A 12906-nucleotide genomic window follows, 5' to 3' on the forward strand; every position below is an offset into this window, starting at 1 on the left:
GGTATGCTCTGTGTTTTCATATAATTTTACTGAGAATTGGGACATGGGATGGTTAGGAAGATATTTTACTTTTGTGTGTGTGTGTCTGTGTGTGTGTGAGGAAGACTGGCCCTGAGCTAACATCTGTTGCCAATCTTCCCCTTTTTGCTTGAGAGAGATTGTCCGTGAGCTACCATCTGTGCCAATCTTCCTCTGTTTTATGTGGGATGCCACCACAGCATGGCTTGACGAGCGGCGCTAGGTCCACACCTGAGATCCTAACCTGCGAACCCCAGGCAGAAGCGGAGTGTGTGAACTTAACCACTACACCCCTGGGCCAGCCCCTGTTTTGCTTTTTAAACTCACTTCTTACCTCCACTTGCAAGATAATTTCATCTCAAGGAAGATGATCTTAAGGCATCCACAACATGTAAGATGTTGCACAAACATGCCCTGATTCTTCCAGTGGAATCGTTTTATAATTATGCACAGTGACTAAGGCTTGTGTTCCTGGCCCAGATAGGCAAACCCACCCTAACCCATTCATCATCACGTTCTCAAATTCCCCACCCTGCTGAGCTGACCCCGATATTCGGCTTGGTCAAAGGGGAAAAAAGAAGTCAGAACTCATCTGGTAAAAGCTAGAAATTATTTTAACCAAATGGTAATGTTAAATATGCATGGAGCCTCCTAAAGAGCATAATACTTCCTGAGACCACAGCACAAACAGAAGGCTTGCCAAACGGGAGACTGGGGGACTGGGGATCCAACCACTCAATGCAGAGTCCAGGTTTTAGTCACTGGAGATGGTTAGAAAATAAATACAACTCAAGTAACAGAGAAGGAAACAAACATCTATTAAGTAGTAGGTGCTAGTTTTCAAATTACAACTTTGCTTAAACCTTCCTTAAATCTCAAGAAAACTCTAATCTGTGGGTACGCAAACTTTTTCTCATAGGGCGAGATAATAAATATTTTAGGCCTTGCAAACCACAGACGGTCTCTGTTGCGTATTATTGGTTTTTCGCTTGTCTCTTTGTTTGTTTTGTTTACAACCTTTAAATTCGAGAAACTATTCTGAGCTCACAGGCCATGTAAAAGCAGGCTGGAGCCTCCAATGGCAAGTTCAGACATTTCCAGTTATTTAAGGTTTTTCAGTGATGGACATGTCACTATTGTCTAATGAGGCTTATTTGATAGTTGGACTCTTCTACAACTCTTCGTCATATTTAGCCAAATTTTCTTTTCCTTTAATTCCCACCCAGGTCTACTTCAACCTCTAGAGTTGGCCAACTTGCTTCTTCCTCAGAGCCTAGGAAATAGATGAAGTCTTCTTTAGGAAAACAGCCCCATTAATTTCCTCCTAACTTGATATGAAATGGTTTTTAGATCCATGTGGTTCCTAAAACATGGCCTCCAGAATTTACACAGTAAATTAATGTGACTCCTGTGGACTCACTTGAACTATTATGTGACCTGATTTAGACAGAATATTGGAAATAATACCACCTATGCTTAGAGTCAGTGTTTTTGTTTTTGTTTTGGCTGCTTTATCATGTGGGGTTTGTAGCAATTTCCATCAAAATTGCAAACGTTGATTTTTAATGAAAGTTCAGGTTTCTATAATCAAATACAGTCTAAGGTTCCAGGCAGGGCTTGAAAATCATTGCATGAGGGAATGCCAGTGAATTCTTTGTATCTCTGTGCAGTGAGCATAAAATTCTTCTGAGGGAAGTGCATCCTTTAGTATATTAAAGGAGCATAAAACCCTTTCGGGGGTGAGGCAGGAAGCATACCCTGTAGCGTATGAAGAGCGGGAACCATAAAGAAGAGGTTGTCTGCATCTCTGTTGTTCCGGGTCTCTCTCTCTTCCACAGGAGGCCCCAGAACCCAGCCACGTTTGTGGCCCACACCAGACAGCTCTTGTCTTGTATCTGCTAATGAATTATTTACACCCCAGGAAACACTTTTAGGAAATGTGCAGTCTGCTGGTGCTCCCCACCCACCCCAGCCCCGCCCACAAGGGCCTCATTTTGGCATCTTTTTCTGCTCTCCGATTGCAGGCCAGTGGATGCTGAAACCAGACAGAAATTGGGAGGTGAGGTGGGAAAAATAAAGAAAGCAAATGATGTGCTTATTGGGAAAATTCACTTATATTTAAAGATCTTATCTTCAGCTTGGCATTGTGAAGCGCATTTAAATGGTAGTGTGAAAACTAAGGTGTTTTTTAAACATCCCTTTTTAAAGAATCTCTCTTTCACGTACAAGAGCCCCAAAAGCTACTTAGAGGGTCCTATCTTATTTTGTAAACTAAAAAGTGAGTAACATATGAACTGGATCTCGTCTGTCCCCCTAAGGAATTCTACTATTTTCCCAGGCTGTCAGGATGCTTGCGTTTTCTTCACTTTTGTTTACTGTAGAAAGGAGATTGTGGAATTTGAGGAAAATGTCAGCTATCACAGCCTCATCATGAAGACCCTGGAGAGTTACTCGTTTCCTTCTAAGTTTCACCTTCAAATCCATCAGATACATCAGGTGGACACAGTACTGGCATGAAAATAATTGACTCAAGGAGCCTGGACAACATTCCGCCGTTAACTTGCTTACCTAGAATGACAGCCTGCGGGCCCCGGAAAAGTGTCTCTCCCTCATTGCCACCACTGCATTTCTTAGGCTGAAACCTTTATGAGAGAAGACAAACCCCTCATTCCACAGAGCTGCCTGAGGACAGAGGAGCCAAGCACATGGAAAGGACATCATGTCTTAAAAATAACTAGAATAAAGTGTTTTTTAAAAAAACTCTCTTGTGCTGCAGCCAAGAGAGGTAAGATGCTTATATTTTTAGGAGTGAATACTGAGGTGGCAGAAAAGGGCAAAGGAGTTTTTAAAAACTGGATTTTAAAATCATTTGGGACCTAAAATCTTACTCAATCTGGAAGTATACTGGATATGTCCCCATGGAGGCAACTAGTCCATTTTTCACACAGGTTTGGAAAGATTGTCTCCTTCGGTAGAAATCTCTCAGTCTGCGGCTAGTTCATTGCTAGATTCACAGCATCCCCATCATTTCCATAGTTCAGCAACATTCACAGGAAGAACACACACACCTTTCCATTATTGTCAGATTATGTAGAGTACATATTCTCTGTATACTTCTAAAATGTGTTCATAAACAGCACCTTTGCTCCAAAAAAGTCCCACACACATTTATCGAGTGAACAAGTACAAATTTAGCAATTTTAATCAATGTTCTTGCAGACAAGTGTGGATATGTATATGCATATATACATATATATCTCAAAATTGAGAATTTACAAATAAGATTTGATACATTTGGTCTAGCAGTGGGGAAGTCCATGGAATAAATCTTGAGTAGGATATATTTCCTTTGGTGGTGTTTTTAGTAATTCAATTCTACAGCATAGAAAGAGATCTGAAGCTTAAATTCGGCTAGTTTCAGAGGAGTCCAATGAGAAAAAAGAAAGCGTGTAGCATTCCGTGAAGCAAGCACAGCATGTTTATGCTGTCCTCTGGAATCAGTGGGCATCTGCTGTAGCTGTGTGTTTCTGCTGTCTCTGGGATGTGCTACTATAAGCAAAAAGTGTGGAGAAGCAAAGTTAACAGTAACGTCGATCCTGTGTGTAGTCCAGACCAAGGAGTAGGACTGAGTTCTAGACTGAAGATGCTCAAAACGTCCAGTGTCCATCATGTAGCCTTGCTGACATCCAGGGACAGTAGGGCTTGGGACACCGTCTTTCTTTTCCTGCTCATAACCCCAAGTGCCAGTTAGTCAAGGCGGCCAGGCAGGGTGAGCTTTCAGCGTGACGGTCCTGTGGTTACCACTTTCCCGGAATGGAGACCCCACACTCGTACCAGCCCACATAGTAGTAGGGCGTTCCAAAACCAATGCTGCCAAAGCTGACCGGCTCCTGGCGATACTGGCGATAGTAGCCTGGAAGGGGAGAAGGAAAGAGAGGGAAAGAAAATGTATCTGTGAGATTGTGATTTATAACGAGAAATACATCTATTTGGTCTTCATCCCCATTCCTGGCACAGAGCTCCTAAAACCCTTGGAATTTCCTTAGTGATAAGAGCCATAAAGGTGTCTAGATATTCATAACAAACCTCTTTGGACCACATCTGAGTTTATGTTGATAAGGTGACCTTCGGAAAGCACCTAAGGGTGGGGGCTGGTCACCAGAGGAACCAACCGTGTGAGTAGAGGGTTGAGACTTTTGGTCCCGCCTCCTGATCTCCAGGGAGGGGAGAGGGGCTCGAGATTGAATTCAATCACCAGTGGCTAATGATTTAATCAATCATGCCTACGTAATGAAGCCTCCATAAAAACCCAAAAGGATGTGGTTCGGAAAGTTCCAGGTTGGAGAACACATGAAGATGCTGGGAGAATGGCATGCCCTGAGAGGGCATGGTAGCTCTGTGCCCCTTTCCCATACCTTGCCCTAGGCATCTCTTCCATCTGGCTGTTCCTGACTTATATCCTTTCATAATAAACCAGTAATCTAGTAAGTAAAGAGTTTCTCTTGAGTTCTGTGAGCTGCTGTTGCAAATTAAACCAAATAAACCACTCACTGTGGGCAGGCCCTGAGCTGGGAACAGCTGTAAGCAAGATTGCCACCTGGTCCCCACCAAACTTAGGGCCTCCCAACTCACCTAGAACCTCCAGCCTCCAAGGTTTACTTCTTGGAACCCATAGTAGACTTTTAGACCTTTCAAGTAAATCTCTCAAAGGAAAGAATGATGAAGCATTCTGACCATCTCTCCCCTCAAGTAGAAGTTATGGCCAACCTTCTCAAAAAGAAATTTTTGGGGGGTAACTCAACAACTCCTCTCGTCCCTTTATCCCTTTTACTCTTGTGAGATGAAAGGTTACCTGTCATTCTACCTGTCAATGTAATTTGTTCACCCATATTCAGAGCCAAAACCATGACCGCAGTCCCAGAAACACAGTGAAATATAAATAATACTTAGTAACTCCGGAGCACTGCAAGATCTTGAAAAAATGAAGAAATGTGATATATTTTGTGTGCTTAGCATGATGGTTAACTTTATGTATCAACTCGGCTAGGCCATGGTACCCAGATACTTGGTCAAATATTATTCTAGACATTTCTGTGGAGGTATTTTTTAGATGAGATTAAGATTTAAATCAGCAGACTTTGAGTAAAGCAGATTACTCACTATAATGCGGGTGGGCCTCATCCAATCAGGCCCTAATAGAAAAAGACTGGTCTCCCCTGAAAAGGAGGTATTCTGCCAGAAGATGGTCTTCAGACTCAAAGGGCAACATGGGCTCTTCCTGGGGTCTCCAGCCTGCTGGGCTGCCCTGCAGATTTTGAACTTTCCAGCCTCTACAATCACATGAGTCAATTCTTTAAAGTCTCTCGCTTTCTTTTTCTCTTACTGGTTGTTTCTCCGGATAACCCTGACTAATTTTACTGTTTTGTGTATTTTACTGTATCTTAATTCTTTGTAAATGGGTAATTTGTGTGCCAGCCTATGGTATTTGTTTTTCCAAACTAAAAAACTTCATAGATCAGAGTATCTCATGTCTTGAAAATGCCAGATCACTAAGAGTTGAGCACATAATGGAAAAAGGCTGGACCTCATTCAGCTGTTCTGTTTGTTTGTTTGGGAGGCTGGGGGAGCTACTAACAAGTTGTTAGCCTTTGAGGTTAATATACTTGTTCTCAGCTTATGATGCCATAATCAGATAGCTGATACCTTATCTCCTAAAGTATGCGAAGTAGGTATACGGTTGGTTTGCATGTTTGTTTATTTTTTTCTTCTCTGTACTTTTGTGCCAGTCTCCACCCAGCAGGCCCTCCAATCTCTGCATATCTAGGTATCTTTATGACTCTTCTGAAACCTTCCCTGAAAGCCTGCCTCCCTTGAACTAAGACAGTGACTATAATCGGCACAATTACCTGACAACAGGACAAGCATGTGACCTAACTCTTGTCATTATCTATACTTTAAGTTGTTCACTCTCAGTTACCTTTCATATATTGATTTGCTCATCCCAGCTATGGAGCAGGTTCCTGAGAGCAGGGATAAGGTCTTATATTGCCTTGTATCCCTACCTCCCCTAGGCTCGCCCCAACTCCAGCACACAGTAGGGGTATTTTGTTGATTCCTTATTTTTATGATCCAAAATGCTGCCGACATCCATCTTCAAATGGTAAACCAAAGGCAGAGATGGGGTGGATTTCTCCTCATGTTATACCTCGTCTCCCACTCCCCAGTGTAATAGAATCAAGCCTTTGCTGGCATTACCTTGAATGGCAGGGAGGGCTTCTATGTAGGATTGAGGCCCTGTTCTTCCATCAAGGTGTGAATCCACAAACTGGCAGTGGTCTTCCCCTCTTCCCCAGCTGTCCCCAATGCTGTAGAATGTATCTGCATAAAGGAACATAATGGCTCAGTGACTAGTCAAAAAATGCCACAGCTGGTTAGGAGGTTACACAAGCTTTGGAGACCATTTAAATTGGGTACTTCACTTCAACTCTATGTGTCATATTTTCCATGTTTAAAAAAAATGATGATAATGGCATTGACTTCGTAAATGTTGTAAGGATTCAGTGAAATCATGTGTGCTAAATACTTCACAAGTGTTCAATAAATGGAAACTATTAATATTATAGGCAGTTTCAGCCTATAAATGGTAGGCCTTTTTACTCCTTGGTTTAAAGAAAGGAATAGAGGAAACTATGATAGTCAGAGAATACATTATGAAATAATTATGAAAGGTATAAAGATCTCTAAAAACAGAGAAGTAGGGGTTGTGTCTGTGGCATGAGACACTGTCCATGGTGCTGATCCACAGCTGCACAGTAGGGCAAAGTTGTTCCTCTCAACCCTGGGACGCTGGAGATGGCTATCCAACCTCTTCCACGGATTCTGAAGCAGGAGAGGAAAAGAGTGGTGGCAGAAGAGAAAAGAAAGAGTAGAGAGAAACACATAGACAGTGGATGTTGACAGAGGCACATACACTGAGGAACTGCCAGAGTGGAGGATGGTAAGGAAGACTTTGTTTTGACACTGTCTTTAAATGATCACCACTAGCAAGGAAAAAAAAATGACCATGACAAAAGATAGACCAGCTAAGGGAGATGTTTTTTTTGAAATGTATGTACTAAAAAATTAAAAGTTGTGAAAGTTTTGAAATAAAAAACAAGTTTGTGCAGGTGGGTGAGTCAAAGCCAGCTGGGTAGAGATGGCACTGTGAAATGTTAGTAGTTCAAGGTACTAATGGTATTCTTTGTTTTAATCTTCTACCATGATGAAAACAATGTAATTTTTATTCAGACACAGAACAAGTAATACTGTTGATGTATGTTTCACTATCTGCATTTTTTCTCTGTAAAGTTGTGGCAATGGTAGGAACTAGAGCGGGGACTTTTCCTCAATACTTCCAGCTTATACTCATACCTCTTATCATCAAATTCATGGCACAGCAAATTGGCTTTTTAATTTCTAACAGAATTTTGGACTTCATTCCTAAAATGTAGTAGAACTTACATATATATATATATATATTTCTGGATGTCAATGTAAAAACTAGTAACTCCAAAGGAGAGCCGGCAGAACTGGTTTGTATTTGAGCCATAGTGAGATATAATGGGTCCACACCTCAAATACAGTCTGATGCAGCTGCTATGTCAAGTTAGTACCTGATAAAACAAAAACTTCGCACCCTTTCCCATAGCACACCACCCTCTAAGACCTACCTTTCAGGTTGTCACTGAGGTAGATCTTATACCGCAGTGAATTACAAAGAACGACTCCCACAAACTTTCTGTACCACGTCCGCTTCACATATTGCCGGCCATGGCAGTCCGTGTAGCTGGGGTCATGTTTGAAAGAAAATGGGATCCAGATGGGCTCGCCACCTTGGTAACACAAAACACACCCTCTAAGTCATAGCATTGCACAATGTATATTCTTGCACAAGGGATCAGGAAATTTGAATTATTCACTGGGCGTTCCCCTTGCCCAGGGCTTTTCTAAGCAAAGTTTTCCCACCTTCCCAATGGGCACCATCTTTCTTTTCCCTTCTTTCTTAGTACTTAACTACAACTGGGGAGTTCCTTTTACGTAAACATATTTAAGCTATTTGCACTTCTATAAAGGGTTCTTTTTTTTGGCAGGGAAAGATTCGCCCTAAGCTAACATCTGTTGCCAGTCTTCCTCTTTCTTTTTTCCTCTCCCCAAAGCCCTAGTGCATGGTTTTATGTCCTAGTTGTAAGTCCTTCTAGGTCTTCTGTGTGAGCCACCACCACAACATGGCTACTGACAAACAGGTAGTGTGGTTTCACAACTAGGAAACAAACCTGGGCCACCAAAACAGTGAGAGCACTGAACTTTGACATCTAGACCATCAGGGCTGGCTCTATAAGGGATTCTTGGAGTGAGGAAAAGCCTTTAATCCTCAAGGCAAATACGCTATAATGACATATTTGATCTTTTGGGGCATGCCATCCTCCCTCTTCTCTCCTGAAGTCCCTCAGCATAGACTCCTACTGCTCTTGTCATTCACGAGACAAGTCTGGACTTAAGCAGTAGGGCTTTCACAGTTTGAAAGACAAAGTAAAAATTTTTTGGACGCAATGCATTTTTCTATCTTTTCAGCAACTTAAAATATTCCAAGAGGTTATCTAAATAAAATTATCTATTTCATAGATATTGCCCACTCCTAATGGTTTTTTTTAATAGATATTGCCTGCTATGACCCTATTTAAAAATTCCCAGATCATTCTTATGCTAGATCAGGATGAAGAGTGCAAGGAAACCAACCACAAAAGTTGTCATAAAATTATGAAAATGAAAATACGGTCCAGCATTTCTACTTGTGATTAATCATAGCAATAACATACTCAAAATCCAACTTGATTACTAAAATGTTGTTTATCAAGAACAGAAACATACCTGGTGGCCTCACAACAAGGAGAGGGTTGTCTGTAGAATGAAAAAAAATAGACTTCACTATTCTATTTCACAACCATGCAATTGTTAAAATGTTTATTGTAATTGTAAGTGCTAAGCAAAGAGCTCTCTGAAATAGATAAGGAAAAATGTAAGGTTTATTTGATAGGTGCCAATGTTCTTCCTTAGCTTTTACCTTTTAAGCATTTCTGTTTGAAAAATACTCTTTTCTAGTTATCTTCCCTTGTTATTTATATAGAAGCTGTGGGTCCCAGAATATAATGAGATTTTGACTTTGGGTACTACAAAACAATTCAAATACTTATTATTATTATCATTATTATTGTTATTATTGTTATTGGTGAGGAAGATTTACCCTGAGTTAACACCCATTGCCAATCTTCCTCTTTTTTTTTGCTTGAGGAAGATTAGCCCTGAACTAACATCTGCGCCTGTCCTCCTCTACTTTGTATGTGGGATGCCTCCACAGCATGGCTGACGAGTGGAGTAGATCCTTGCCCAGGATCCAAACCCATGAACCCGTCCGCGGAAGCAGAGTGCGAAGAACTTTAACCGCTTGGCCACAGGGCTGGCCCCCAGTACTCATTATTTTTAAAAATATGCCTATCTTGGGAAAATAGTTTGGAGGTTTCTTTAAAAGATAAACACACACCTATTATATAACCTATCCATTTCACTCTTAAGTATTTATCCAAAAGAAATTAAAACATATGTCCATACAAACACTTGTACATGAATGTTCATAGCGGCTTTAGTCGTAAAAGCCAAAAAGTAGACACAACCCAAATGTCTATCAACAGGTAAATGGACAAACAAATTGTGGCACAGCCAAACAATGGAATATTGCTAACTAATAAAAGAGAATGAACTATTGATACATACAACAATACAGATCGATCTCAAAATGATTGTGCTGAGTGAAAGGAACCAGACAAAAGAGTTCATACTGTATGGTTCCATTTATATAAAATTCTAGAAAGTGAAAACCAATCTACAGTGGCAGAAAGCAGAAGAGTGGTTGCCAGGAAACAGGAGAGACGAGGAGCCCATGATGAGGGGTGGGACAGCTAGACTGCAGAGCAGGGGGAGGCCCACATTGCAGTGATGGCGACGTTCACTTGCGTTGACTCTGGCGATGGCTTCAAGGGTGTAAACACCCCTCAGCCCTTATTCAGTTTTACACTTTTATTATGTGCCGTTTACTGTATGCCAATTATACCTCAATAAAGCTATTTATTCAATCAGTTTATTACATGTCTATGTAACATATATATGTCTTATAACACGCCTATATCTTAGCCCAAAGAATGCCACTTAAGAAAATCTGAAACTAGCTTTTTAAGGAAGTCTGCTTTAGAAAAAGTTTATTTTTACGAAACACCATGCCCTAGGCAAACACAGCCCATTCTCTTTAAAAAATTATCATAAAATTGCTCTTTAGGGTAAACATCCTGTGAATTTCAACATGTGTACATTCCTGGAACCCCACCACAATCGGGCTACAGCATATTTTTATCACCCCAAATCTCCCTTGTGTTGCCCCTTTGTCCACACCCTTCATTTTGACCTCATCCACTATCACAACAAAAGTGACATACAATCAGCCGTAAGTGAAAATGTTTGCTTTGCTCTCCTGCTCTTAAGTTTCAATAGTCTGCTGAAAAAAATCTCAGATGCTCCAGGGTGGGGTGGAGGAAAACAACACAAAACAACAACAGAAACTTCCCCCACAGTGCAGTCTAGGTTACACACATACACTTATTCATATACTAGCTTTTATGTTTGGCAAGTGTCATAATTCAATTACTTAATAATTTTCCTGTTGTTAATCTAACCACTTTCAGCAGGGTTATACAAGATGAAGGAGAAATTAATAAGATTTTTATCATATTAATCCTGACAGTTGCCAAAGGTCCATTCCATTTTTAGGAAATGTGGCGATAAATGTAGATACATTCCTCACTTTAGCAAATTAACCATTGATAATGGTTTTCTCTCACTCTCTCTTAATTACTAATTAGAGACACACTTCTTAGGTAAAATAGGTGAAAACACTTTTGAGGTCCTTTGCCCACATTTCATGGATAAAACTCATTCTCAGAAAAGACTGATTTTTTGCCACATACTTTGCGTTCTGCAGATTTCAAATCATGGCACTTAAAAATATCTACCAATGACAAATGCGCTGAGATCCAGCTACAAGTAGGAAATAATCTAACCAAATAGAAGCTAGAGCTATTTCAGTGGAGAGCTGGGCTGCTGAAGGTGGCCTGGCTTAGAGACACAGGTACTGACTCCCCAGCATGGCTTCTGGCTTCCTTTAAGGAAACATTGCTAAGCCAGGAGCTGTCACTGTGGCCAGCTCTGTAAGACTGGAGAGTAGTTTAGTTAAACTTTCCATATTAAGTAAAGACATCTTCATCTCCTAATAAAGGAAGCATCTTAGAGATCTACTAATTGGAAGAAACAACTGCCTTTCAGGCCACATGATATTTATGCTTTTCAGCTGTTTGCAATAAAAAGAAAAATGATCTTTGCAATTAAATCTTTTACAGATAGATTCAAACTTAACTTTCCTACACATGATTGAAAATTAGAATTTTTCCTTTCATTGGAATTTGACCTTTCCACCTTTCAGGCAGTTCCAAGGAAGACTACTTTTAATTTTTCTATCCAAGTGTTCACCTAGCACAAAGAAAATGTTTATTTTATAAAGCAGCATCCAATGTGAATTCATTCAATTGAAAAGTAAAGATTCTACTTCTTCAGTTTTTATTCTATAACAGTCATTATTCCAAATTATTTGTTTTTCAGAAAAGGAAAAAAATGAGAACGGGAAGCCATCCATACCTGATTCTGTAACAAATGAGACTGAGGAGCTGATAGGTCCAGAGCCATGAGGATTTTGGGCTTGAACTTTAAAATAATACCTGAAATCAGAAGAAAACATTTTTTGAAAGAGAAGCTTGTTTAGTTTCTGTGTCATAAGACAGATTCCCAGACCACTGAGCACCTACCCTGTGGTGGGCATTTGTTACAAAGGCACACATCACTGCTCTTTCTTCATATTTTTTCTGAATTTTCGAATAACCTTTCAAAATAACACAATTAACAGCAAAGAGATGGCTAATGCGAAGAGAAGGGGCTTATTGGGCCAAGAAATCACATAGAGCGTGTGCGTTCCTTAGGACATGAAGGGTTGTACTGCCCCGTGCCTGCTCATCCCTGCATGAAATGTTCCTCTCTTGTCCTGCTCTTGTCCCAGCTGGAGTTCCACAACCTTAGAGGGAGAAGTCGGAGCAGCCAAACACTCACAGAGCAGAATTCAAATTTCAACCTCATTCTTATCACTGGACTCCATGTGAAAAAGCAGGATGTGTGACCCAGCAATGATGCAACTCACTTTTGGCAGAGAGAAGGTGAACCAGTCCAGAGGTTGGCCTCCTCAGTGGAACTAACATGACAACGATGTTTTGGGCTCATGACAAGTGCTATGGTTGGCTCTGGAGCTTTAAAAGTCACTGAGTTTTAAGCTGCTGTGCCTCAAGGAAAGAATAGGAAATCTTGGAACAGAGAATGTGCTAGAAAGCACATTGTCTGAATCAGCTACTTCATCTAGAGGGAGACGGATAAGCCAAGTAGGTTGGGAGTCCCAAAACATCTTGCTTTGCACTCTTATGAGCTACAGGACAAAAAGTGGTGGCTAGAAAATACTACAGATCAACACCAGAGATGTGAGCCACTTACATCTATTTGTTAATCTCTGTGTTTTCCTTATCTCTGAAATTTCAGATAATAGGTGTGCTCTCTTACTCCTTGGCTACTTAACAGCTGAAGGAGGGGAGTAAAAATTCCCTGTGAGCATGGCTCTCCGCCATTTTAGAGTTCAGAACAAGCTTTTTCTTATGCCTTCTGGCCAGCAGGAGTTATGTTTCAATGTTACAAAATTCCTTATTTGATTAA

The 12906-nt window shown here is 40.7% G+C and overlaps 1 protein-coding gene across 2 annotated transcripts in view; it reads right to left on the reverse strand.

Annotated features, from left to right (window-relative positions):
• Positions 1-3185: 3185 nt before the first annotated feature.
• FNDC1 (fibronectin type III domain containing 1) overlaps positions 3186-12906 on the reverse strand; it is a 96816-nt gene continuing 87095 nt past the window's right edge. For both annotated transcript variants that reach the window (XM_070603289.1, XM_070603288.1), the window contains exons 19-23: positions 11794-11873; positions 8926-8955; positions 7728-7889; positions 6274-6396; positions 3186-3931 (exon numbers count right to left, since the gene is read on the reverse strand). In XM_070603289.1, the coding sequence (XP_070459390.1) occupies positions 3816-3931; positions 6274-6396; positions 7728-7889; positions 8926-8955; positions 11794-11873 (511 nt within the window). In that variant the 3' untranslated portion in view covers positions 3186-3815. The remainder of the gene's footprint in view (positions 3932-6273; positions 6397-7727; positions 7890-8925; positions 8956-11793; positions 11874-12906) is intronic.

The sequence above is a fragment of the Equus przewalskii genome, chromosome 32 (assembly GCF_037783145.1).
Source record: "Equus przewalskii isolate Varuska chromosome 32, EquPr2, whole genome shotgun sequence".
NCBI classification, from domain to species: domain Eukaryota; kingdom Metazoa; phylum Chordata; class Mammalia; order Perissodactyla; family Equidae; genus Equus; species Equus przewalskii.